Source organism: Mobula hypostoma, chromosome 16 (assembly GCF_963921235.1).
Source record: "Mobula hypostoma chromosome 16, sMobHyp1.1, whole genome shotgun sequence".
Lineage (NCBI taxonomy): Eukaryota > Metazoa > Chordata > Chondrichthyes > Myliobatiformes > Myliobatidae > Mobula > Mobula hypostoma.
In genome coordinates this window covers 72105397-72132382 of record NC_086112.1, presented here as the reverse complement: position 1 = coordinate 72132382, position 26986 = coordinate 72105397, and the positions used below count along the sequence as shown (strand labels likewise).

General features: G+C 42.9%; 1 protein-coding gene across 1 annotated transcript; it reads left to right on the top strand.

Annotated features, from left to right (window-relative positions):
* Positions 1-1455: 1455 nt before the first annotated feature.
* On the top strand, positions 1456-25108 carry mboat4 (membrane bound O-acyltransferase domain containing 4). The gene is made up of 3 exons (XM_063069125.1): positions 1456-1490; positions 2777-3001; positions 24157-25108. Exons 1-3 carry the CDS (start codon positions 1456-1458, stop codon positions 25106-25108), a joined length of 1212 nt encoding a protein of 403 aa, XP_062925195.1.
* The last annotated feature ends 1878 nt before the right edge of the window (positions 25109-26986 follow it).

Genomic DNA, 26986 nt, shown 5'->3' with positions numbered 1-26986 from the left:
TAAGAAAAACTTGGACAGGTATATAGATGGAGGCGTATGGTCCAGGTGCAGGTCAGTGGGACTAGGCAGAAAAATGGTTCGGCACAGCCAAGAAGGGCCAAAAGGCCTGTTTCTTGCGCTTTAATGTTCTATGGTACTATGATTCTATGAGTTGAACATGAGTGCAGTTGCTAATATAATAACCATATAACCATATAACAATTACAGCACGGAAACAGGCCATCTCGGCCCTTCTAGTCCGTGCCGAACTCTTAATGTAAACTTAGTCCCACCGACCTGTACTCATCCCATAACCCTCCATTCCTTTCCTGTCCATATATCTATCCAATTTAACTTTAAATGACAACATCGAATCTGCCTCAACCACTTCTGCTGGAAGCTCGTTCCACACAGCTACCACTCTCTGAGTAAAGAAGTTCCCCCTCATGTTACCCCTAAACTTTTGCCCTTTAACTTTCAACTCATGTCCTCTAGTTTGAATCTCCCCCTCTCTCAACGGAAAAAGCCTATCCATGTCAACTCTATCTATCCCCCTCATAATTTTAAATACCTCTATCAAGTCCCCCCTCAACCTTCTACGCTCCAAAGAATAAAGACCTAACTTGTTCAACCTTTCTCTGTAACTTAGGAGATGAAACCCAGGCAACATTTTAGTAAATCTCCTCTGCACTCTCTCAATTTTATTGACATCTTTCCTATAATTCAGTGACCAGAACTGTACATAATGGAGAAAGAGTTGGGGAGTGGTATCAGAAACATTGGAACAGGAGCTGTACCACATAACCAATGAAAAGACAGCTATACTGTAGCTAGGACCTATACAGGTTCCCTTAGGCACCTCTGTTCCTACCTTTGATTTGTAGGAAGAGAGGAAAAATCAAAAGAGTAAGAACACCTCTGCCAGGGGATGAGAATGTAAGTAGAAAGAAACTGGAAACAGTCCTATCTTTGTTGCTGAAAGGCTTTAAGGCCTTCCTGATGGGATAGAGATGTATTAAGACTCAGCGAACAGAATGAAGATAGGGCATTGTGGACCAGGAAATCAGAAGTTATCAAAATAGAAGAGGGCGTGGTAGGTGTCGATGGAAACGGAATGGAAAAGGAAGACAATGTCTGAGGGGATGGTTCAGTAGGTTTTCCATAACGGTCCTGCTCAGAGATGTATCAGGTTAGAGGGTATGGAGTGGAGAACTGTTGTGATAAAATCTGTGATGGTACGGCAGATGTGGCCTGCTGGGGTCCTGGTCCAGGGTGAGGTAGGAGAAGATATCTGAGCATTTCCATAAACACAAGAGATCCTGCAGATGCTGAAAATCCAGAGCAATACACAGAATGCTGGTGGAACTCAGCAGGTCAGGCAGCATCTATAGACATGAATAAACTGTCAATGTTTCAGGCCGAGACCCTTCTTCAGGACCAGAAACGAAGAGGAAAGAAGTCAGAATAAGAAGGTGGATGGAGGGGAGGGGCAAGCTGGAAGATGAAGCCAGGTGGGTGGGGGAGGTGGCATGAAGTAAGAAGCTGGGAGGTGATAGTCAGGTGAGGAGAAGAAGTAGGAGGCCGGAGTGGGGAAATAAAGAAAGGGGAGGGGAGAAATTACTAGTAGTTAGAGAAATCACTGTCCATGCCTTCAGGTTTGAGGCTAGCTAGATGGAATATGAAGTGTTTCTCCTCCAACCTAAGAGTGGCCTCATCATGCCAGAAGAGAAGGTGATAGACCAACATATCAGAACAGGAATCGGGATAAGAATTGAAATGGTTGGCCACAGGGAGATTCCACTTTCTGTGGATGGAGCTGAGGTGCTTGACAAAGTGGTCCCCCAGTCTACATCAGATCACACCAATGTAGAAGGAGCTGCTCCAAGACCACTGGATACAATACCCCAACAGATCTGCAAGTTAAGTGTTGTCTCACCTGGAAGGACTGTTCAGGGTCCTGAACGGAACTGAGGAAGGAGGTAAGTGAATGGGCAGATGTGGCACTTTAGCTTGTGGAGATTGATGTGTTGGGTGTGGAGGCTCTTACGGAGGTGTGTGAGGACAAGAGGAACTCTATCCCTGTTAAGGCAATGAGAGGATGGGGTGAGTGCAGGTGTCCAGAAAATGGAGTAGATGCTGGTGAGGGAAACATCAATGGTGGAGGAAGGGAATCCCTTTTCTTTGAAGAGGGAGGACATCTCTGGTGTCCTGGAAAAGGAGACCTCATCCTGGAAGCAGATACGGTGAAGACGAAGGAACTGAGAAAAGGGAATGTGAAGTGGAAATCAAGATAACCGGTGGAGTTGGTGGATTTATAAAAGATAGAAGTAGACAGTTTATCTCCAGTGACGGAGACAGGGAGATCAAGAAAGGAGAGGGGTGTTGGAGATTTGCCATCTGGCCTGTGCAAAGTAAAGTGAGTTCATTGGACTACAGCACCATTGCCCTTGCCTGTGGGTTTGATGACCGGGTTGGTCTTTATCTAATACGAGCAGAGCTGCAAGTTCAAATGTGGTGAAGTTGTGAAGAAGAGTGGACGAGGGGTGTGGAGAAGTAGAGGTGGTTAATATCATAATGGCAGTTGGAAATGTGAAAGTCAAGAGAGGGTAAAAGGTCCATTGGGGAAGTCCAAGAACGAGAAGTATGTTGATGACATGAAAAGAGGTTATCAGTTGTGAGTGAAAATCCAATGAATGTCTGTTTCTGAAAAATCTATTTATGTTTGAATACTATTTTGCATGAAATAGGAATTTGCAAGTAGTTGATTTAAAGGAGATCATTTATCATCTCCCTCCAGACATGTGTTTCTTCTGAGTGGAGGTTTACTTATGACCGCTGTTAGTATGGGACCCTACACCATTCTGCTACTCATACCTGCTGTTCTCTCGGTGACGCTCTTACACGTGCTGGAGCCCAGGAGTGTTCACAAGTGGACCTTCCTCACTCAGATGACGTGGCAGACCCTCTGCCACCTTTGGCTACACTACAATGATTATTACCTTCAAGAAGCAACAGACATTAAGTAAGTGTGTAACTTTTAAATGTGTTGAAAACATCCCTAAGAAATAATTTGACTCATTATTACTACGGTATTGCTCCCACTTGGTTACATGCACAGAAACAGGCCCTTCAGCCCATCTAGTATGGACTGAACTATTATTCTGCCTAATCCCACTGAACTGTCCAGATGATAGCCCTCCATATCCCTCCCATCCATATACATATCTAAACTTCGCTTAAATGTTGAAATTGAACCCACATCTGCCACTTCCACTAGCAACTCATTCCACACTCTCACCATCCCAGTTCCCTCTCATGTTCCTTTCAAACTTTCCCCTTCCACCCTTGATCATGACTTCTATTTCTAGTGTCATACAACTTTAGTGAAAAACGCCACCTTACATTTACCTATCTATACCCTTCCTAATTTTGTATACCTCTACAAATCTCCCCCCGTTCTCCTACACTACAGGGAATAAAGTCTACCCTATTCACTCTTTGCTATAACTCCGGTCCTTGAGTCCCAGCAACATCCTTATAAATTTTCTCTGCACTCTTTCAATGTTATTAATATCTTTCCTATAGATGGATGGCCTGAAATGCACACAGTCCTCCAAGTTAGGCCTCACCGTCTTCAACATACAATCCCAACTCCTGTACTCAGTACTTCGATTTATGAAGGTCAATGTGCCAAAAGATCTATTTATGATCCTGGTCTCAACAAAAAAATGTTGTGATGCTCTGTTGGTCTGTTGAAAGAATGGTTAATAATTGAGGTTGAATTATTCAGGGGGGTGAGAACCATATTGCCAGCAAACAGAGGTTGTTAAGACCTCAGACAAATTCAGCAATCAGAAGGTTGAGCGCAGTGGGACTAATGTTCTGAGTTGCATATATTTCAATGCAAGAAGTATTGTAGAGGTGGCTGAGGGCATGGATCAACATGAGAAATTACGATATTGTAGCCATCATTGAGACTTGGTTGCAATAGAGACAGGACTGGCAGCTCAGTGTTCCAGAGTTCTGTTGTTTCAGACATGACAGAGTGGGACAGATTAAAAGGGGGACGGGTAGTTTTACTAGTCAGGGAAAACATCACAGCAGTGCTTACTCAGGACAGACTGAAGAACTCGTCTAGTGAGGCTTTATGAGTAGAACTGAAGAATAAGAAAGGTATGAGCACATTAATGGGGTTACATCACAGACTACCCAGCAGTCCACAGGATTTAGAGAAGAAAATTTGATTCCGTGATTGCAAGAAACACAAGGTTGTGAAAGTAGGTAATTTTAACTTTCCACATATTGACTGAAACTCCCATACTGTAAAAGGTCTAGAGGGGATAGAATTTGTCAGACGTGTTCAAGAAAGTTTCCTTAATCACTACATAGAGGTCCCAATGAGAGAGTAGGCAATACTTGATTTCTTATTAGGGAATGAGGCAGGGCAGGTGACAGAAGTTTGTGTGCAGAAACACTTTGCGTCTCGCACAAAATATAAAAATGGATAGTAAATGTTTTTAGAATTATATAAAGTGGAAAAGGGTGGCTAAAGTGAACTTGGGTCCCTTGGAGGGCGAGAACTGGAATTGATATTGGGTAATGAGGAAATGGCAGAGGCTTTAAATAACTATTTTATGTTGGTCTTCATGGTGGAGGACATGTCTAACATGCCAAAGAGAGATGTAATGGATGCGATGGCAGGTGAGGACCTCAATACAATAGCTATCACTAAAGAGCTAGTGCTGAGCAACTTGTGGGCCGGAAGATAGATAAGTCCCCTGGTCCTGGTGGAATGCATTCCAGGGTGCTGAAAGTAATGACAGAGTTATAATAGAGGCTTTGGTGACAACTTACCAAAATTCTCTGAACTCTGGGCAGGTCCCAGCAGATTTGAAGATGGCAAATGTCATGCCACTGTTCAAAAAAGGAAGTAGGCAAAAGGCAGGTAACTATAGGCCAGTTAGTTTATCATCTGTAGTTGGGAAAATGCTTGAAGCTATCATTAAAGAAGAAATAGCAAGGCACCTGGAAAGAAATGGATCCATCAGGCTGACACAGCATGGATTCAGCAAAGGCAGGTCCCGTTTGACAAACTTTCTGGAGTTCTTTGAGGATATAATGAGCGCAGTGGATAGAGAGGAACAGATGGAAGTTATGTACCTGGATTTCCAGAAGGCATTCAATAAGGTGCTGCATAAAAGACTTATCCATAAGATAAGAATGCATAAAATTGGGGTGATATATTAGCATGGATAGAGGATTGGTTAGCTAATAGAAAGCAGAGAGTTGGTCTACATGGGTGTTACTCTGGTTGACAGTTAGTGGTGAGCGGTGTGCCACAGGGGTTGATGTTGGGCCCGCAACTGTTCACGATCTCGAAAAGTGAGCTGGGTGTACATTATCTGAGTTTGCTGATGACAGTAAATTGAGTGGAAAAGCAAATTGTGCAGAAAATACGGAGAGTCTGCAGAGAGATATAGATAGGTTAAGTGAGTGGGCAAGAGTCTAGCAGATGGAGTACAATGTTGGTAAATCTGAATTTATCCAATTTGGAAGGAAAAATTAAAGAACAGATTATTATTTAAATGGTAAAAATACTGCAACACGCTGCTGTGCAGAGGGACTTGGAGTGCTTGTGCATGAATCACAAAACGTTAGTTTGCAGATGCAGCAGGCTGTCAAGAAGGCAAATGGCGTCCTGACGAAGGGTCTCAGCCTGAAACGTCGACTGCGCCTCTTCCTATAGATGCTGCTTGGCCTGCTGTGTTCACCAGCAACTTTGATGTGTGTTGCTTGAATTTCCAGCATCTGCAGAATTCCTGTTGTTAAGGCAAATGGAATATTGGTCTTCATTGCTAGAGGGACTGAATTGAAGAGCAGGAAGGTTATGCTGCAATTCTACAGGGTACTGGTGAGGCTGCACCTGGAGTACTACATGCAGTTCAGGTCTCCATACTTGAGGAAGGATATACTGGCTTTGGAGTCAGTACAGAGGGGGTTCACCAGGTTGATTCCAGAGGATAAGGGGGTCAGATTATGAGGAGAGATTGAGTCGCCTGGGACTGTACTCACTGGAATTCAGAAGAATGAGAGCAGATCTTATACAAACCTATAAAATTATGAAAGGGATAGTTAAGATAGAGGCAGGAAAGTTGTTTCCACTGGTTCGTGAGACTAGAAAGGCCAAATCTGATGGTATCTGGCAAATGTCATATATATTAATGATCTGGATGATGGGGTGGTAAATTGGATTAGTAAGTATGCAGATGATACTAAGACAGGTGGTGTGTGGATAATGAAGTAGGTTTTCAAAGCCTGCAGAGAGATTTAGGCCAGTTAGAAGAGTGGGCTGAAAGATGGCAGATGGAGTTTAATGCTGAAAAATGTGAGGTGCTACATTTTGGTAGGACTAATCAAATTAGGACGTACATGGTAAATGGTAGGGCATTGAAGAACGCTGTAGAACAGAGGGATCTAGGAATAATGGTGCATAGTTCTCTGAAGGTGGAATCTCATGTGAATAGGGTGGTGAAGAAAGCTTTTGGTATGCTGGCCTTTATTAATCAGAACATTGAGTATAAGAGTTGGGATGTAATGTTGAAATTGTATAAGGCATTGGTAAGGCAAATTTGGAGTATTGTGTACAGTTCTGGTCACCGCATTATAGGAAAGATGTCAATAAAATTGAGAGAGTACAGAGGAGGTTTACTAAAATGTTGCCTGGGTTTCATCTCCTAAGTTACAGAGAAAGGTTGAACAAGTTAGGTCTTTATCCTTTGGAGCGTAGGAGGTTGAGGGGGGACTTGATAGAGGTGTTTAAAATTATGAGGGGGATAGGTAGAGTTGACGTGGATAGGCTTTTTCCATTGAGAGTGGGGGAGATTCAAACAAGAGGACGTGAGTTGAGAGTTAAAGGGCAAAAGTTTAGGGGTAACATGAGGGGAAACTTCTTTACTCAGAGAGTGGTAGCTGTGTGGAACGAGCTTCCAGCAGAAGTGGTTGAGGCAGGTTCGATGTTGTCGTTTAAAGTTAAATTGGATAGATATATGGACAGGAAAGGAATGGAGGGTTATGGGCTGAGTGCAGGTTGATGGGACTAGGTGAGAGTAAGAGTTCAGAATGGACTAGAAAGGACAAGATGGCCTGTTTCTGTCCTGTGATTGTTATATGGTTATGTAGTTATATGTGGATTGGGATAGGATGTTTTCTGGCAAACGAGTACTTGGTAAGTGGGAGGTCTTGAAGAGTGAAATTTTGAGAGTACAAACCTTGTATGTGCTTGTCAGAATGACAGGCAAAGGTAAATGAATTAGGAAACCTTGGTTTTTGAGAGATATTGAGACCCTGATTAAGAAAAAAAAGGAGGTGCATTGGAGATACAGACAGGTAGGAACAAACGAGGTGCTTATGGAGTGTAAGAAATGCAAGAGAACACTTCAGAAAGAAATCAGGAAGGCTAAAAGAAAACATGAGGTTGCCCTAGCAGACAAGATGAAGGAGAATCCTAAGGGATTCTAATATTACGTTAAAGAGCAAAAGGATTGCAAGGGCCAAAACCAGTCCTCTGGAAGATCAGAATGTTAGTTTTTGCGTGGAGCCAAAAGATGGGGGAAATGTTAAATGGGATTTTTTGCATCTGTATTCACTTGGGAGATGGGCAGAGAGCCTGTAGAAGTGAGGGAACAGAGCAGCAGAGTCTTGGACCCTATACGATTACAGAGGAGGAGATGTTTGCTGTCCTGAGATAAATCAGGGTGGACACATCCCCAGGGTCTGACAAGGTGTTCCTTTGGACCCTGAGGGAAGCAAGTTCAGAAATTGCAAAGGACCTAGCAGAGGTTTTTAAATCATCCTTCGAGACAGATTAGATAACAGCTAATGTTGTTCCACTATTTAAAAAATGTTTTAAGAATAAAACAGGAAATTATAGACCAGTGAGCCTGACATCAGTGGTAGGAAAATTAGTGGAAGGTATTTTTAAGGACCAGATATATGAGTAGTTGGATAGTCATCGACAGATTAGGGATTGTCAGCATGGTATTGTTTGTGGTAGGTCATGTCTATCCAATTTTATGGAGTTTTTCAAGGAAGTTACCAGGAAATTTGACTATGTCAAGGTAGTAGTCACTGTCTTTATGGATTTCAGCAAGGCATTTGACAAGGTATGGCATAGAAGTTGGTCAAGAAAGTTCTTTTGCTTCATATTCAAGATGAGGTAATACATTGGATTAGATATTTACTTTGTGGAAGGAGCCAGGGAGTGGTAGTAGATGGTTGCCTCTCTGACTGGAGGCCTGTGACTAGCGGTGTGCCGTAGGGATTGATGCTGGGTGCATTGTTGTTTGTCATCTATATCAATGATCTGGATGATAATGTGGTAAACTGAATGAGCGAATCTGTTTGTATTGTGCAGAGTATTGTGTGAAGTTTTGGTCACCTACCTACAGGAAGGATGTAAATAAGGTTGAAAGAGTCCAGAGAAAATTTACAAAGATGTTGCTGGGACAGAAGGGCCTGAGTTATAAAGAAAGATTGAGTGGATTGAGTGGATTGAGTGGATTTATTCTCTAGATCATAGAAGACTGAGGGGAGAATTGAAGGAGATGTACAAAATGATGAGGGGTATAAGTAAGGTAAATGCAAGCAGGCTTTATCCACTGAGGTTGGTTGGGAGTACAACCAGAGATCATGGTGAAGGGTGACATGTTTAAGTGGAACATGAAGGGAAACTTCTTCACTCAGGGGTGGTGGGAGTGCAGAACGAGCTGCCAGCACAAGTGGTGCATGCGAGCTTGATTCCAACGTTTAAGAGAAGTTTGGATAAGTGCATGGATAGTAGGAGTATGGAGGGCTATGGTACAGGTCAATGGGATTAAGCAGTTTAAATGGTTTGGCATGGACTAGACGGGCTGAAGGGCCCTTTTCTTTGCTGTAGTTTTTTCTATGACTATTAATATCTCCAAGATGAAGGGAGAAGCTGGGAATGAGATCATCTAATCAATGGGTAAATGGGGACAAATAGAACTGAGCATTGCTTGCTAAATGGAAGGCAAATTCAGAATTCTGAGGTTCAAAGGCCTAGTGCAGGATTTACTAAAGGTTAAATTGCAAATTGTGACTACAATAAAGAAGGCAAATCCAATGTTGGCATTCATTTTGAGAGGACTGGAATATAAAAGCGGGAATGTAATACTGAGGCCTTATTCGGAGAAGGAATTCTGAGAGTCGGAGCGGGAGTGCAGAGGAAGCCTTTTTTGAATTTTTCGGTTTTTTTCGTTGGCGTTGAGAGTGGCAGGACTGTGCAGGTGCGTGATGTCGGGGAGTGAAGCGCGGAAGATTTAAAAGGAACACAGCCTTATACAGCGGGCAGCGTAGTTTGTGGGCTGCAGAGTGAGCCGGGAGCAGAGTGAAGGCTTAAGGGCTTTGGCTCAATGGGCTTAGGCAGAAACGGGAGAGGCAAGGAAGGTTTGGTATTCATTTTTTGTTGTTATTTGAGGAGAGGGGCAGTATGCATGTGAGGGCAGCTTGTTGTTCTCAGTGCCGGATGTGGGAGGTCCCGGAGTCTCCCAGCCTCCCGGACGTCCACATCTGCACCAGGTGCGCCGAGCTGCAGCTCCTAAGGGACCGTGTTAGGGAACTGGAGCTGCAGCTCGATGACCTTCGTCTGGTCAGGGAGAGTAAGGAGTTGATAGAGAGGAGTTACAGGCAAGTGGTCACACTGGGGCCACGGGAGGCAGACAAGTGGGTCACAGTTAGTAGGGGGAATAGGAAGAGTCAGGTAATAGAGAGTACCCCGGTGGCTGTGCCCCTTGACAATAAGTACTCCTGTTTGAGTACTGTTGGGGGGGGGGACAGCTTACCTGGGGGAAGCAACACTGGCCGTGCCTCTGGCACAGAGTCTGGCCCTGTAGCTAAGAAGGGTAGGGAATGGAGGAGGAGGGCAGTAGTAATAGGGGACTCGATAGTTAGGGGGTCAGATAGACGATTCTGTGGGCATAGTCCGGAGACCCAGATGGTAGTTTGCCTGCCTGGTGCCAAGGTCCGGGATGTTTCTGATCACAGCCAAGAGATCTTGAAATGGGAGGGAGAGGAGCCAGAGGTCGTGGTACATATAGGTACCAATGACATAGGGTGGAAAAGGGAAGAGATCCTGAAAGAAGAATATAGGTAGTTAGGAAGGGAGTTGAGAAAAAGGACTGCAAAGGTAGTAATCTCGGGATTAATACCTGTGCCACGCGACAGTGAGAGTAGGAATGCAATGAGGTGGAGGATAAATGTGTGGCTGAGGGATTGGAGCAGGGGGCAGGGATTCAAGTTTCTGGATCATTGGGACCTCTTTTGGCACAGGTGTGACCTGTACAAAAAGGACGGGTTACACTTGAATCTTAGGGGGACCAATATCCTGGCGGGGAGATTTGTGAAGGCTGCTGAGGTGACTTTAAACTAGAATGGTTGGGGGGAGGGAATCAAGTTAGAAAGACTAGGAGAGAGGAGGTTAGTTCTCAAATAGAGAAAGCTAGTAGACAGTGTGTGAGGGAGGATAGGCAGGGGACAGAGATCAGGAGCATTCAGACCAAAGATGTAGGGGAGAAGGAAGAAAAAGATAACAAAGTTGTTTGCTCCATAAAGGATAAACAAAGAGTAGGAGGCGGAGAGTTTCTTAAATGCATCTATTTTAATGCTAGGAGCATTGTAAGAAAGGTGGATGAGCTTAGAGCATGGATTGATACCTGGAAATATGATATTGTAGCTATTAGTGAAACATGATCGCAGAAGGGGTGTGATTGGTAACTAAATATTCCAGGATTTTGTTGCTTCAGGTGTGATAGAATAGGAGGGGCAAGAGGGGGAGGTGTTGCATTGTTTGTCAGATATTATATAACGGCGGTGCTCTGGCAGGATAGATTAGTGGACTCGTCCAGGGAGGCTATTTGGGTGGAATTGAGGAATGGGAAAGGTGTAGTGATGCTTATAGGGGTGTATTATAGACCACCTAATGGGGACCGAGAACTGGAGGAGCAAATTTGTAAGGAGATTGCAGATATTTGTAGTAAACGCAAGGTTGTGATTGTGGGAGATTTTAATTTTCCACACATAGACTGGGAAGCCCATTCTGTAAAAGGGCTGGATGGTTTGGAGTTTGTCAAATGTGTGTAAGATAGTTTTTTGGAGCAATACATAGAGGTACCAACTAGAGAAGGGGCAGTGTTGGATCTCCTGTTAGGGAATGAGATAGGTCAGGTGACGGAGGTATGTGTTGGGGAGCACTTCGGGTCCAGTGATCACAATACCATTAGTTTCAGTGTAATTATGGAGAAGGATAGAACTGGACCTAGGATTGAGATTTTTGATTGGAGAAAGGCTAACTTTGAGGAGATGCAAAAGGATTTAGAAGGAGTAGATTGAGACAATTTGTTTTTTGGGAAGATGTAATAGAGAAATGGAGGTCATTTAAAGGTGAAATGTTGAGGGTACAGGATCTTTATGTTCCTGTTAGGTTGAAAGGAAAGGTTAAAAGTTTGAGAGAGCCATGGTTTTCAAGGGGTATTGGAAACTTGGTTCGGAAAAAGAGAGGGATCTTCAATAAATATAGGCAGCTTGTTAGTTAATGAGGTGCTCGACGAATATAAAGAATGTAAAAAGAATCTTAAGAAATAAATTAGAAAAGCTAGAAGAAGATATAGGCTGTTTGGAAAGTAAGGTGAAAATAAATCCAAAGGGTTTCTACAGTTATATTAATAGCAAAAGGATAGTGAGGGATAAAATTGGTCCCTTAGAGAATCAGAGTGGGCACCTATGTGCGGAGCCAAAAGAGATGGGGGAGACTTTGAACAATTTCTTTTCTTCGGTATTCACTAAGGAGAAGGATATTGAATTGTGTAAGGTAAAGGAAACAAGAAGGGTAGTTATGGAAAGTATGACGATTAAAGAAGAGGAAGTACTGGCACTTTTAAGGATACAAAAGTGGATCATTCTCTGGGTCCAGACAAGTTATTCCCTAGGACCTTGAGGGAAGTTAGTGTGGAAATAGCAGGGGCTCTGACAGAAATATTTCAAATGTCATTAGAAACGGGGATGGTGCCGGAGGATTGGCGTATTGCTCATGTGGTTCCATTGTTTAAAAAGGGTTCTAAGAGTAAACCTAGCAATTATCGGCCTGTGAGTTTGATGTCAGTGGTGGGTAAATTGATAGAAAATATTCTTAGAGATGGTATATATAATTATCTAGATAGCCAGGGTCTGATTAGGAACAGTCAACATGGATTTGTGCGTGGAAGGTCATGTTTGACAAATCTTATTGAATTTTTTGATGAAGTTACTAGGAAAGTTGACGAGAGTAAAGCAGTGGATGTTGTCTATATGGACAAGGCCTTTGACAAGGTTCCACATGAAAGGTTAGTTAGGAAGGTTCAATCGTTAGGCATCAATATCGAAATAGTAAAATGGATTCAGCAGTGGCTGAATGGGAGGTGCCAGAGAGTAGTCGTGGATAACTGTGTGTCAGATTGGAAGACGGTGTGTAGTGGTGTGCCTCAGGGATCTGTACTGGGTCCGGTGTTGTTTGTCATATATACTAATGATCTGGATGATGGGGTGGTAAATTAGATTAGTAAGTATGCAGATGATACTAAGATAGGTGGCGTTGTGGATAATGAAGTAGGTTTTCAAAGCTTGCAGAGAGATTTAGGCCAGTTAGAAGAGTGGGCTGAAAGATGGCAGATGGAGTTTAATGCTGAAAAATGTGAGGTGCTACATTTTGGTAGGACTAATCAAAATAGGACATACATGGTAAATGGTAGGGCATTGAAGAATGCAGTAGAACAGAGGGATCTAGGAATAATGGTGCCTAGTTCCCTGAAGGTGGAATCTCACGTGGATAGGGTAGTGAAGAAAGCTTTTGGTATGCTGGCCTTTATAAATCAGAGCACTGAGTATAGGAGTTGGGATGTAATGTTGAAATTGTACAAGGCATTGGTGAGGCCAAATTTGGAGTATTGTGTACAGTTCTGGTCACCGAATTGTAGGAAAGATGTCAATAAAATTGAGAGAGTACAGAGGAGGTTTACTAAAATGTTGCCTGGGTTTCATCTCCTAAGTTACAGAGAAAGGTTGAACAAGTTAGGTCTTTATTCTTATTGGAGCGTAGAATGTTGAGGAGGGACTTGATAGGGGTGTTTAAAATTATGAGGGGGATTGATAGAGTTGATGTGGATAGGCTTTTTCCATTGAGAATGGGGGAGATTCAAACAAGAGGACATGAGTTGAGAGTTAAAGGGCAAAAGTTTAGGGGTAACATGAGGGGGAACTTCTTTACTCAGAGAGTGGTAGCTGTGTGGAACGAGCTTCCAGCAGAAGTGGTTGAGGCAGGTTCGATGTTGTCATTTAAAGTTACATTGGATAGATATATGGACAGGAAAGGAATGGAGGGTTATGGGCCGAGTGCAGGTCGGTGGGACTAGGTGAGAGTATGAGTTCGGCACGGACTAGAAGGGCCGAGATGGCCTGTTTCCGTGCTGTAATTGTTATATGTTTTATGTTATATGTGGGCATGTGGCCAAGTGGTTAAGGCATTGGACTAGCGACCTGAAGGTCATGAGTTCGAGCCCCAGCCGAGGCAATGTGTTGTGTCCTTGAGAAAAGCACTTAATCACACATTGCTCTGCAACGACACCGGTGCCAAGCTGTATGGGTCCTAATGCCCTTCCCTTGGACAACATTGGTGTTGTGGAGAGGGGAGACTTGCAGCATGGGCGAGTGCTGGTCTTCCATACAAGCTTGCCCAGGCTTGCACCCTGGAGAGTGAAGACTTTCCAGGTGCAGATCCATGGTCTCGCAAGACTAACGGATACCTTTTTTTATATGTTATAAGGTGTTGGTCAGACTGCATTTGGAGTATTGTGAGCAGTTTTGTGCTCCATATCTGAGATAGAACATGTTGAGTTTGGAGAGGTTGACAAGAATGATCCTGCAAATGAAAGGTCTAATGTATGAGGAGCATTTGATGGCTCTCGGTCTGTACTCGCTGGGGTTTAGAAGAATGTGTGTGTGTGTGTGTGTGTGTGGGCGGGGGGGGGAGCGGTTCTTATTCAAATCTACCAAATATTGAAAAGCCTAGAGTGAATGTAGAGAGGATGATTCCAATATTGATAGTTTCTAGGATCAGAGGGCACAGCCTCAAAATAGAATGTCATCCATTTAGAACAGAAATGAGGAAGTATTTCTTTTGGCCAGAAAGTGGTGAATCTGTGGAATTTATTGTCACAGATAGCTGTGGAGGTCAACTCATTGGGTGTATTTAAAGTGGAGGTTTATTGGGAAGGACATCAAAAGTTATGGGGGTAAGGTAGGAGAATAGAGTTGAGAGAGAAAATCAACCATCATCAAAGGGCAGCAAAGACTCGATGGGCTGAATAACCAAGTTGTGCTGGTCTTACCAATGACGCCACTTTCAAGGAATTAAGGATCCCTCTGTTCTACCACATTCTTCATGTGCCCTACCATTCATGTTTAAGTCTACTTTAGGGTGTCCTCCCAAAAGTATATCATATCACATGTGTCTGCATTAACTTCTATCTGTAATGGAATCTGTTCATTTGCCTCTGCAGCTCTCCTTTGTTTCTTTCGTTTTACATTCAGTGCTTTCATGTTTACTTCTAACTCAGCTTTATCTTAGCGACTGGGTACCTGATTGGATCCTCTGTGCAGACAAAGATTTTTAAAGGCCTTGCAATGCCTGTGTTGCTTGATGGAGGTCAATATTGTTCCAGGGTTGTGAGAGATTATCTCTTCATGCCCTGACCAATCAAAAATCTATCAACCTTTGTCTTAAATATACATATAGACTTGGCCACCACGGCTGCCTATGGCAAAGAACTCTACAGATTCACTTCCTCTGGCTAAAGAAATTCCTCCTCATCTCCGTTCTAAAAGGACTCCCTTCTATTCTAAGGCTGTGTCCTCTAGTCTTAGACTCTCCCACCATAGGAAACATCCTCTCCAAATCCACTCTATCAAGGCTTTCTACCATTCAATAGGTTTCAATGAGGTCACCCCCCGCCCCCCCCCTCCATTCTTCTGAATTCTTGTGAATACAGGACAGGACCAGAGCCATCAAATGCTCTTCATATGTCAAGCCATTTAATCCTGGAATCACTTTTGTGAACCTCTTTTGAACTCTCTCCAGTTTCAGCACATCCTTTCTAAGATAGTTCATCTGTGACTAAACACATCGATGAAGGAAGAGCAGTAGATGTGGTGTATATGGATTTCAGCAAGGCATTTGATAAGGTACCCCATGCAAGGCTTATTGAGAAAATAAGGAGGCATGGGATCCAAGGGGACATTGCTTTGTGGATCCAGAACTGGCTTCCCCACAGAAGGCAAAGAGTGGTTGTAGACGGGTCATATTCTGCATGGAGGTCGGTCACCAGTGGTGTGCCTCAGGGATCTGTTCTGAGACCCCTACTCTTCGTGATTTTTATAAATGACCTCGATGAGGAAGTGGAGGGATGGGTTAGTAAGTTTGCTGATGACATAAATGTTGGGGGTGTTGTGGATAGGGTGGAGAGCTATCCGAGGTTACACTAGGACATTGATAGGATGCAAAACTGGGCTGAGAAGTGGCAGATGGAGTTCAACCCAGATAAGTGTGAAGTGGTTTATTTTGGTAGGTCAAATATGATGGCAGAATATAGTATTAATGATAAGACTCTTGGCAGTGTGGAGGATCAGAGGGATCTTGGGGTCCGAGTCCATAGGACACTCAAAGCAGCTGCGCAGGTTGACTCTGTGGTTAAGAAGGCATACGGTGTATTGGCCTTCATTAATCGTGGAACTGAACTTAGGAGCCAAGAGGTAATGTTGCAGCTATGTAGGACCCTGGTCAGACCCCACTTGGAGTACTGTGCTCAGTTCTGGTCATCTCACTACAGGAAGGATGTAGAAACCATAGAAAGGGTGCAGAGGCAACTTACAAGGAAGTTGCCTGCATTGGGGAGCATGCCTCGGCCTTTTCTCCTTGGAGTGATGGAGGATGAGAGGTGACCTGATAGAGGTGTACGAGATCAGCAGTCCCCAACCACCAAAGCATGTGTTACCGGGCCTTTAGGAAGCGATGTGATTTGGCGATAGGCGTCAGCTGCACCTTTCCTCATTCCCTGTCACGCCCACTGATCAGCCATTACGCATGCGAAGTCATTACCTGCGCGTCATCCGTGTCAGCGCAGGAGGAAGATAAACTCCTCGAGCTTGTAAATGACGATGGGCTGAAAAGTATGTTTGACATAACATCTCTGCCGGCATTCTGGATCAAAGTCAAGGCTCAATATCCTGAGATAGCCACGGAAGCACTGAAAACGTTGCTTCCATTTACAACATCATATCACTGCAAAGCGGAGTTTTCTGCAGTGAATGCAACGAAAACTAAATTGCGGAATAGACTGGACATAAGGAACCCCCTTCGAGTATCGCTGTCTCCCATCACCCCTCGATAGGACCATCTTGTTGCAGGGAAACAAGCCCAGGGCTCCCACTGATTCAGTGATATTGGTGTGTTGCAATGATTTTATATGTTCATACAGAGAAAATATGTGCTGTGTGTTTAATATCCAAATGTTACTTAAAATGTTATGATGCTATTGACTTATAATTGATTTATCACTATATTTATGTGCTGTGTTACATAAAACCTAAAATAACACTAACATACAGTATAGTAAAAGCAGGAATGATAGGATAAATACACAGCCTATATAAAGTAGAAATAATGTATGTACAGTGTACTGTAGTTTCACTGAACGGAATCACTAAAAATGATTTGTAGAAAAAAATCGTCTCGTACATGCATGCATGCGCACGTCACACATGCGCACATAGGTGCCCGTGCAAGGCTTCATGGTCATGGTAGTCTTTCTCGGGGTAAACATGAGTGCTACTCTTGTCCGTTGGCAACCCTAACCCCACCACCCCCGCCGGTCGGCCGGTCAGCGAGAATATTGTCAATATTAAACCGGTCCGCGATGCAAAAAGGGTTGGGGACTCCTGTACAAGGTGATGAGAGGCATTGATCATGTGGATAGTCGGTGGCTTTTCCCCGGGGCTGAAATGGTTGCCACAAGAGGACACAGGTTTAAGGTGCTGGGGAGTAGGTACAGAGGAGATGTTAGGGGTAGGTTTTTTACTCAGGGATTGGTGAGTGCGTGGATTAGGTTGCCGGCAACGGTGGTGGAGGTGGATACGAAAGGGTCCTTTAAGAGACTTTTGGATAGGTACATGGAGCTTAGGAAAATAGAGGGCTATGGGGAAGTCTAGTAATTTCTAAGGTAGGGACATGTTCAGCACAACTTTGTGGGCCGAAGGGCCTGTATTGTGCTGTAGGTTTTCTATGTTTCTAAAAGGGGCCCAATCCTGCTCACAATACTCGAAGTGGTGCCTCACTATGAAACCAGATTTGAATTCAGGTCTAGATGAGATTCACACCTGTTTAAAAATTCTGCAGTGGCTCTGGACATCAATGCAATGATACTGACAAAATTTCAATGAAAGGCAACTTAATTGCACTGAATTTTAAATGTTTGTCAGTTTCACCTCATGTACCCAGTACTGGAGAAGAGACCTTTCTCCCCCTCATCCGCATATACATAGAAAGCAAGGCCTGACTTGTACAGGGGAGCTGTGTGGTGGCAAGGTATGAAAATTTGTGGGAGGAGACGGGAGCCTCGAAGTTAACAGATGGTCAGCTGATTGTTTTGAAGAAATGTTGCTGTTGGCAAGGCACTTCCTTTAAGGGACCAGTAGGGGGACAACTCCTCTTTCTGAATCTCAAGGTCCGTTCTAAACAACACTTGCATTCCATGACCAGCTCACTCCTCTTTCCCAAGCCTTAGCTAACCTGACAAGACATTGTCAGATTCCCAACTACTCGTATGGGAAAGACATGCATTAAGTTGGGCCCACGGCTAGTGCAATGCTACTACAGCCTGGGGCATTCCGGAGTTCACAGAGCAATTCCGGTGCCATTCTGTAAGATTTCTCTGTACGTTCATCCCGGGAAATGTGTGGGTTTTCCCAGGGTGATTCAGTTTCCTCTCTGTCTAAAGACATACCGCGTAGGTTAATTAGTTATTGTAATTGACCCCTGATTAGCTTCAGGTTAATCGGGGTTATGGGGTTGTTGGGACAGCTCGAAGGACCTACATTGCTCTGTATCTCTAAAATAGGTAAACCAGAATCGGGTTCAATATCACCGGCATATGTCGTGAAATTTGTTTTGCGGCAGCCGTACATTGTAATAGATAATAAAAACTAGAAATTTCATTCAGAAATATATTTTTAAAAATTAGATTTATTAAATAGCACAAAAAGAGACCAAATTAGAAAAAAAAATTGAGGAATTGTACATGGGTTCAATGTCCATTCAGAAATCAGGTGACAGAGGGGCAGAACTGTTGAGTGTGTGTCTTCAGGACCCTGTACCTCTTCCCTGATGACGACAGTGAAAAGAGGTCCTAGGTGTTGGAAGTACTCCATGAAAGGACTATTCATGTCTTAGGACATTCTAAATCACATCATAGTCAATAACGTACTTCTGATATGTGGTCATTAGAGCAAATTACAACAAGGTGAAAATGATCAGGTAATTTCTTCATAGGCATACCCTGTCATCTCTGAAATAGCTTGTTTATCCACAACCTCAGTTGCTTTTGTTTATGTTAACCAAAGCTTTAGTTTATGTTAATATATTATCTCTAATTCATGTTAATATATTATCTCTAGTTCATGTTAATATATTATCTCTAGTTCATGTTAATATATTATCTCTAGTTTATGTTAACATATAATCTCTAGTTTAAGTTAATATATATCTCTAGTTTATGTCAATATATAACCTCCAGTTGCATGAAGCCTAATTTGGTCAATGAGCTGCAGCACAGAAACCAATCCTTCAGCACAATTTGCCCATGCTGACCAAGTTGTCTAACTGAACTAGTGCCATTTTCCCATATCCCCCTTAACCTTTCTGGTCTACGTACCCATCCAAATGTCTTTTAATGTCATATTTATACCTGCCGCTACCACTTTCTCAGCCAGCTTGTTGCATCTATGCACCATCAGTAGGGCAAAAGTTGCCCCTTGGGTTACTTTTCACTATAAACATATGCCTTCTAGTTTTAGACTCCCCTACCCTCAGAAACAAGACTGATTCTTTACCTTATTTACGCCACTCATGATTTTATAAACCTTCATAGCATCACTGCTCAGCTTTCTCCACTCCAGGGAAGAAGTACTCACCTCTCCAAGCTCTCCATATGGTCCAAACGCTCTACTCTCAGCAATATACTCGTTACATGTGTAAAAGCAAGTAAGTTTTGCTATACCTCAATAAAATATTGGTTAGACCTCAAATGAAGATCTGTGTTCAGTTCAGACCTGCACACTTTTGGAATGATGACAGAACATTGGGGAGGTTAAGGCAGAAATTTGCAAAAATGCCAGGGAATGGGATTATTAAATGCAGAGAAATTGGCATGGCTCCAATTGAAGCAGAGTTTAGAAGTGAACTCAGTAAAACTGTTTAAAATTATTAATGGTTTTGACTAGTTAAAAAATTTTAAAGAGAATCAAAACAAAATGTGACAAAGTGAAACACAAACACAAGAAAATCCGCTGATGCTGGAAGTGCAAGCGACACACATACACAAAATGCTGTGGGAACTCAGTAGGCCAAACAGCATCTATGGGAAACATTTTGGGCCGAGACCCTTCACCGGGACTGAATTGTCGACTGTATATTCCTTTCCATGGATGCTGGCTGGCCTTCTAAGTTCCTCCAGCATTTTGCATGTGGCAAGACAAAACAAGTTTTACACAGCGAATTGTTTTAATTATGATTCCATCTGCTGAACCAGGTTAAAATGCAACATCCATGTGAAAAAGTGATATATACTTGAAGAGATAAATAGAGCCGTGAGGAAAGAACGAGGGTAATTAACTGAAGAACACTAAATTGCTGATGTAAGTAAGGTAGGTCAAATTGTTTCCCACATAGACTCATTCTATGATTCTCCTTGATAAGGAAGTCTACACAGGAAGCTCGTACCACAGGGACAATTTAGTACCTGGAATGTGCTTTGTTGATTTGGCGGAGAAGGGCTGGTGGCAAATATTTATTGATAGGAAGTGTCAGCATTTAATTACCCTTAAATTGAGCAGCTAACTGGTCCAATTCAGCTGGTGTCACATTGGGGATAAGTACACGTGAAATTTTCTTCACTAAAGGTCGGTGACATGGCTGGCAGAGCTGCAGCCTCATGGGTCCAGTGACCCGACTTCAATCATTGGTTAGCAGGTGCAATTGGTTATCAAGAAGGTAGAGGAATGTTGGCCATTAGAGGGAGGAGGCTCAGCAGCCCAGCTGTCCCACTCCTGCTCTTATTCATTATGCTCTTATGTCTTTCTCAGGTGAATGTTGAATTTGCATATTCTACCTATGGGTTGGCTTAAATGCTGCAACCAAACCTGCATTTACCATTTTCATTTGCAGATTGTTCCACACTCTCCACACTTGCTAAAGAAAGATATTCTCCCACAGGTTTACCTTAACCTATTTCACCCTTCACCCTAAACCTCTGACGTCTATTTCTAGTCGCTCACAACCTCAGTGAAAAAAGTCTGCTTGCACTTGCCCTATCTATGCCTCTCATAATTTTGTATGTCTCAAACAAATCTTCCCTCACTCTCCTACACTCCAGGGATTAATGGTGACAAGCAACTGAACCTTTTGGTTCAGCCTCCCATGTGGGATCTCGCCAAAGACCTTGGTAAAGTCCCTGTAGACAAAGTCCACTGTCTTTCCTTCATCAGCTTCCTGGTAACATCTGGGATCACAAAATGACCTTGGAGTGCAGGGCCAAAGTAAAAGAAGATAAGAGAAGTTATGTGCACTGAAGAATAATGGAGGAATCTGTAATTGGAGTCAGAGCCAGTGATGAACACTTTATGACAGTACTTACCAAGGAGAAGAAGTTAGAGGATAGTGAAACAGATTCAGAAATGCTAATGTGTTGGGAGATTTTGCGAATAAGGAGGAGATAGTGCAACGTCTTCTGAAAAGCATTCAAGTGGATGTGCCCAGGGTCTGAAGCATGTATCCCAAAATATTGATCAAAGCAAGTGAGGAGGCTGTTAGTGCGTTGACAGTGATCTCTCTGTTCCCTCAAGCAACTGGCACAGTCGAGGAGGACTGGAGAGTAGCAAGTGTTGTGCCTTTGCTCAGGAAAGGAAACAGGGATAATCCTGTAATTACAGGCCAGAGAGACTGACAACAGTGTCATTGGAGAGGATAATAATGAGTAAGATTTATGCATATTTGGAAAGGCATAGCCTGTTTAAGGACAGTCAGTGTGGCTTTGTGTGGGGCAGGTCATGTCTTGCAAACCTGAGATTTTTGAGGAGCTGGCAAAGGAGTTTGATAAGGGTTAGGCAGTGTTTTACATGGACTTTATTATTGTACTTGACAGGGTCCTTTATGATGTGCAGTATAAAGATGTATAAGATCCTGTAAATTGCCTGTTTGCATGCAGAGCTGGCTAGTTCATAGAAGACAGATTATAGGGGTGAAAGGCTGTTTTTCTGGCTGGAGGGCTGTGACTAGTAGTGTTTTGCAAGGATCCCTATTATTGTGATATAGTGTATTTATTTTATTTAGAGATATGCAAGTAGGTAAGGTGGCAGTGAAGGCATATGAATACTTGCCTTCATTGGCCGGGCTGTTGCATGTAGGATTAGAGGTCATGCTGCACTTACATAAAACTTTAGTCAGACTGCACATGGAATATTGTGTGCTGTTCCCATGCACCATTACTGTGGGATTGTCGAAAAGGGTGCAGTATGTGTTTCCAGGATGTTTCCTGGATGAGAAGGTCTGAGCTATAGGGTAGATAGGGTAAACTTGGTTTGTTCTCCTTCGAGCTGAGGGGAGACTATGAGAGGCATAGAAAGGGTGGAGTCAGAATCAGCTCCACGGGATAAAAATATCAAATGCCTGAAGTCAGAAGAGGGGAGGTTAAAGGTGACATGAGGGGCAAATTGTTTTTACACAAAGGGTTATAGATGCCAGGAATGGGTTACCAGTGATTGTAGTGAACCCAGTGTTTTTGTGGAGTCTTTAGATATATAAAGGGCTGGGAGGGATATGAATGATGAATAGAAGGTGGAAATTTAATATAAAGTGGCATCAAGATCAGCACAGCGTCATGGGTGAAGTGACCTGACCGGTGCTGCACTGTTGAACGTTAATCGTATCGCATCTTAACTACCTCCACTCCAGAGATACAGACCGAGACTCTACAGTCTGTCCTCGAAGCTGAAACGCTCCATCCCAGGCAACATCCTGGTAAATCTCTTCTGCACCTTCTCCAGCACAATAACATCCTTCCTATACATTGCTGACAATAACTGCACATATCTGCTGTACTCTAACTGAGATTTGTACAATGTTCTATCAATTTGGATTATAACCACCCTGCTCTCATACACAGGACCCTACTGAAGATGTGTGGCATTCTGTATGTCTACTAGCTCTGCCAGCTTCAGGAACCTTTGGACTTGTATGTCAAAGGTCTCATGTTTCTCAATAGTCCTTAATAACCTCTTGTTCATTAGAACTTCAAATTGTATCACTTCACATTTATCAGGATTAAATTCTACCTGGTATCTTCCAACTTCTTTCACAATGCAACAGATGGCTGCTCACCATCCTTCTTAAGAATGCTATGGACTCGAACCCCAAGACATTCCCGACCTTGGCACCAAAGAGGCAACATTCCATCTGGGAATCTCACTCTCAACAACAGAAACTCCTCTCTGTATGAATCCCCTATGACTGCAGCTTGTCTCTTTTCCCCCTTTCCCTTCTGATTCACGGAGTCTGACTCCATCCCAAAGATCTGACTGTTGCAGTTTACCCTGGTAGGTTACCCACCCCACAACAGTATCCATAGCAGTATATTTGTTATCGAGGGGAACTGCACTGGTTACCTAACCCCTTTGCCTATCCCGACGGTTACCCAGTTACTTGTGTCCTGTACCTTAGGTATAGCTATACCCCGTATCTCCTGTATATCAACCACTCTATCTCTCGAATAACCTGAGGATCTTTCAGTTCCAGCTCTAGTTCCTTAACGCTGCTGGTAAGAAGCTGTGACGGATTCCACTATACGGACTGTCAATCCTACTGCTCTAACTATGCAATAAGAAAAAAAGGAAAAGAATAGGAGGGAGATGGATGGAAGGGAGAGAGAAAGGAAGGAAGGAAGGAAATCTACCCTGGCCTCTGCCTCTCTAATCCAGGCCCACCCCCACAGTTGCTGCTCCACTCAAACCTAATCTTTTTATCGCCCCTTGCCAAACACCAAAAACCCAAATGATTTCAAGCTCTGTGGAAAATCCTGACCGGCCCCTCTCACTTTTTAAGTCTGGTGTATTTACTCTCCATAAGGCCACTCTTGTTGACACTAGCCACTTAATTTTGAAAATTGACATGATAGTATAGTGGTCAGTACAGTGCTTTACTGTACCAGTGACCTGGGTTCTAATCCCCCCACTGTTTGTAAGGTCTCTGTTTCTCCCACAGTCCAAAGACGTACTGATTTATAGGTTAATTGTTCATTGTAAAAAATTGTCCCATGATTAGGCTAGAGTTAAATTAGGGATAGCTGGCTGGTGTGATTCATATTGCTGGAAGGCCCTATTCCATGCTATATCTCAATAAAATAAAATAAATAACATTTTACTGAATTCATATAGTGCAGGCAGCTACATATACTCGTTGGTACATATCCCTCGTCCATCAGCCCTGGCCTCTAAATTGCTCATCAACCAGGCTGCTTCTGTACCCAAATGCTAAAGATAAATGGAGAATCAGGTGGGTTGAATGACTTCCCTATCTGTACTTATGATGGGAATAATCAGTTCTTCATATTGTGCATATATACAGACAGACTGCTTGGGCAGAGAGACCAACACTGAAGCAAAATCATCTGACAATAACATTCCTTCTGGCGCTTGTATTTGTGCATTCTATTTTCATTCATTATTCCATCAACAGTTGAATTTTCCATTGTAAGAGATGAATGTAATACACACATTTGAGAAATCTCTGCTTTATTTCACTTCCAGATTTTTAATAGCACTGTCAACTCTGATGTTGTTAACACAAAGAATAACATCAACGTCATTGGATGTTCATGAAGGAGAAATCGTGGTTCCAGTTAGAATTATGCAGAAAAGCCTCCTCGATTCTGAAATGCTCCACAGTTTTCTGTTACATCTTAGCTATATGCTGCATTTTCCCGCACTATTTGGAGGGCCTTTGTGTACTTTTAAAATATTCAAAATTCATGTTGAAAAGCTCGTAAGAACTGATCTGAAGTGCATCACCAGTCCTTTGTGGCCATTTCTTAAGAAGTGCATATCATTTTTTTTCTTGTCATGCTTGAGAATATGTATTAGAAATTATACCCTTAACCAAGGGCCCCTTCGGTGGAATGCTCCTAAAGATATTTTATTGATCTGGATTACAGCTTTAATATTCAGGTTATCATATTATTCCCAATGGCTTCTCAATGAATCTCTTATGAATTTAATTGGCTTGGGACTGGAAAACAAGACGGAAAAAGCTACACTCTCTGATACTGATATCTGGACACTTGAAACAACCAATAAGATTGCTGAGATTGCTCGAGTATGGAACAAAACTACAGCTCTTTGGTTGAGAAGGATGGTGTTTCAACGCAGCAAAGTTCAGCCTCTGTTGTCAACATTTGCCTTTTCAGCTTGGTGGCATGGTCTTCACCCGGGACAGATCTTTGGATTTATCCTGTGGGCTGTCACAGTTCAAGCTGACTATTATATTCATCGATATTTGAATTCTGTTACTGTGAGATCAAGGTTTCTGAGATTTTTCTATAAACCTCTGACATGGCTGCAAACCCAGCTGGTTACTGCATATATTTTGGTAGCTGTGGAGCTACGAAGTTTTTCTTGTGTGTTAATCCTATGCAAATCTGCATGTGCAGTTTCCCCTTTACTGTATGTGCTATTGCTAATTTACATGGCAAACAAAAAATAAAGGTCATTATCAATGTACCACATGCTTCTCCTATATTCCTTTCACCCGAATCTGATAATGTGACTTCCTTCTTTTAAATAATCTGTCACAATTGTACTGGGGGACTTCAATATGCAAGGGGATTGGGAAAATCAGATTGGTATTGGAGGGAATTTGTTGAATGCCCAGGAGATGGCTTTTTAGAGCAGCTTGTGCTTGAGTCTACTCAGGGAAAGGCTATCTTAGACTGGGTGTTGTGTAATAACCCAGATCTTATTAAGGAACTTAAGATAAAGGAACCCTTAGGAAGCACTGATGATAATGTGACTGAATTCATACTGCAATTTGAAAGGGAGAAGCATAAGTCACATGTATCACAATGGATTAAAGGGAATTACAGAGGCATGAGAGAGCAGCTTGCCCAGATAGATTGGAGGAGGATACTGGCCGGGATGACAGCAGAGCAGAGGTGTCTGAAGTTTCTGGGAATAGTTCACCAGGTGCGAGATAGATATGTCCCACAGAGGAAGAAGTTCTCAATTGGCAGGGGTAGACAACCATGGCTGACAAGGGAAGTTAAGGACTGCATAAAAGCCAAGGAAAGGGTATATAGGGTAGCAAAAGTGATTGGAAGCTGAATGATTAGGAAGCTTTTAAAATCCAACAAAAGGCAACTAAGAAAGGAAAAGATAAAATATGAGGGCAAACTAGATGATAACATAAAGCAGGATACTAAATGTTTTTTCAGTTATTTAAAGAGTAAAAGGGAGTTGAGAGTTGATACAGGACCACTGAAAAATGAGGCTGGAGAGGTAGTAATGGGGGACAAAGGAATGGCAGGTGAACTTAGGTACTTTAAATCAGTCTTCTCCGTGGAAAACACTAGCAGTGTGCCAGAGATCTGAGAGTGCCATTGTTATTACAAAGCAATGTGATAGACAAACTCAAAGGTCTTCAGATGAATAAGTCACCTGGACCAGATGGACTACATCCCAGAGTACTGAGAAGGATTGCTGAAGGTGTATTGGTCATGATCTTTCAAGAATCACCTGATCCTGGCATGGTCCTGAGGACTGGAAGATTGCAAATGTCACTCCACTCCTTTAGAAGGGAGGAAGGAAATTATAGGTCAGTTAGCCTAACCTCAGTGGTTGGGAAATTGTTGAAGTCCATTATGAAAGATGAGGTTTTGGGGTACTTGAAAACTAATGATAAAATAAGTCAAAGTCAGCATGGTTTCTGTCAAGGGAAATTTTTTCTGACAAATCTGTTAGAGTTCCTTGATGATATAACAAGCAGGGTGGACAAAGGAGAGGAAGTAGATATCATTTACTTCGATTTTCAGAAGGCAATTGATGAGGTGCCACACAAGGTAAAATCCTACAGCAATACAGGAAAGATACTGACATGAATAGAGGAATGGCTAACAGGCAGGAGGCAGCTGGTGGGAATAAATGAGACCGTTTCTGGTTGGCTAACAGTGACTAGTGGTGTTCCTCAGGGGTCAGCATTAGGACCCCCAATACTAGGGGTCATGGAGTCACAGAACAATAATGCACAGCAACAGGCCCTTCAGACCACCCAGTCTATGCTGAACACATATTCTGCATCGTCCCATCAACCTACACTGGGAACATAGCTCTCTATATCTCTCCCACCAATATACCTATCCGAATTTGTCTTAAATGTTCAAATTGAACCCACATCCACCACCTCCTGTGGCAGCTTGCTCCACACGCCTACACCCCTCTGAGTCAAGTCGTTTAGCCATTATCGAAAATAGGATACTTGTTCAAACTTCGCCCATGGGATCCCAGGCAAGTTGGTAAATTTTCTCCAAAGCTGACAGAGTGGTGGTGGTGGTTTGCATTATGATTTAATGCCTATAACTCATGGTGT

Coding starts and splice junctions, on each gene's coding strand:
- mboat4 (XM_063069125.1), top strand. CDS start 1,456: ATGGAGGGGAGGGGCAAGCTGGAAGATGAAGCCAG. Junction 1,491..2,776: donor AAGCTGGAAGATGAAGCCAG/GTGGGTGGGGGA, acceptor ATCTCCCTCCAG/ACATGTGTTTCTTCTGAGTG. Junction 3,002..24,156: donor CAAGAAGCAACAGACATTAA/GTAAGTGTGTAA, acceptor TTTCACTTCCAG/ATTTTTAATAGCACTGTCAA.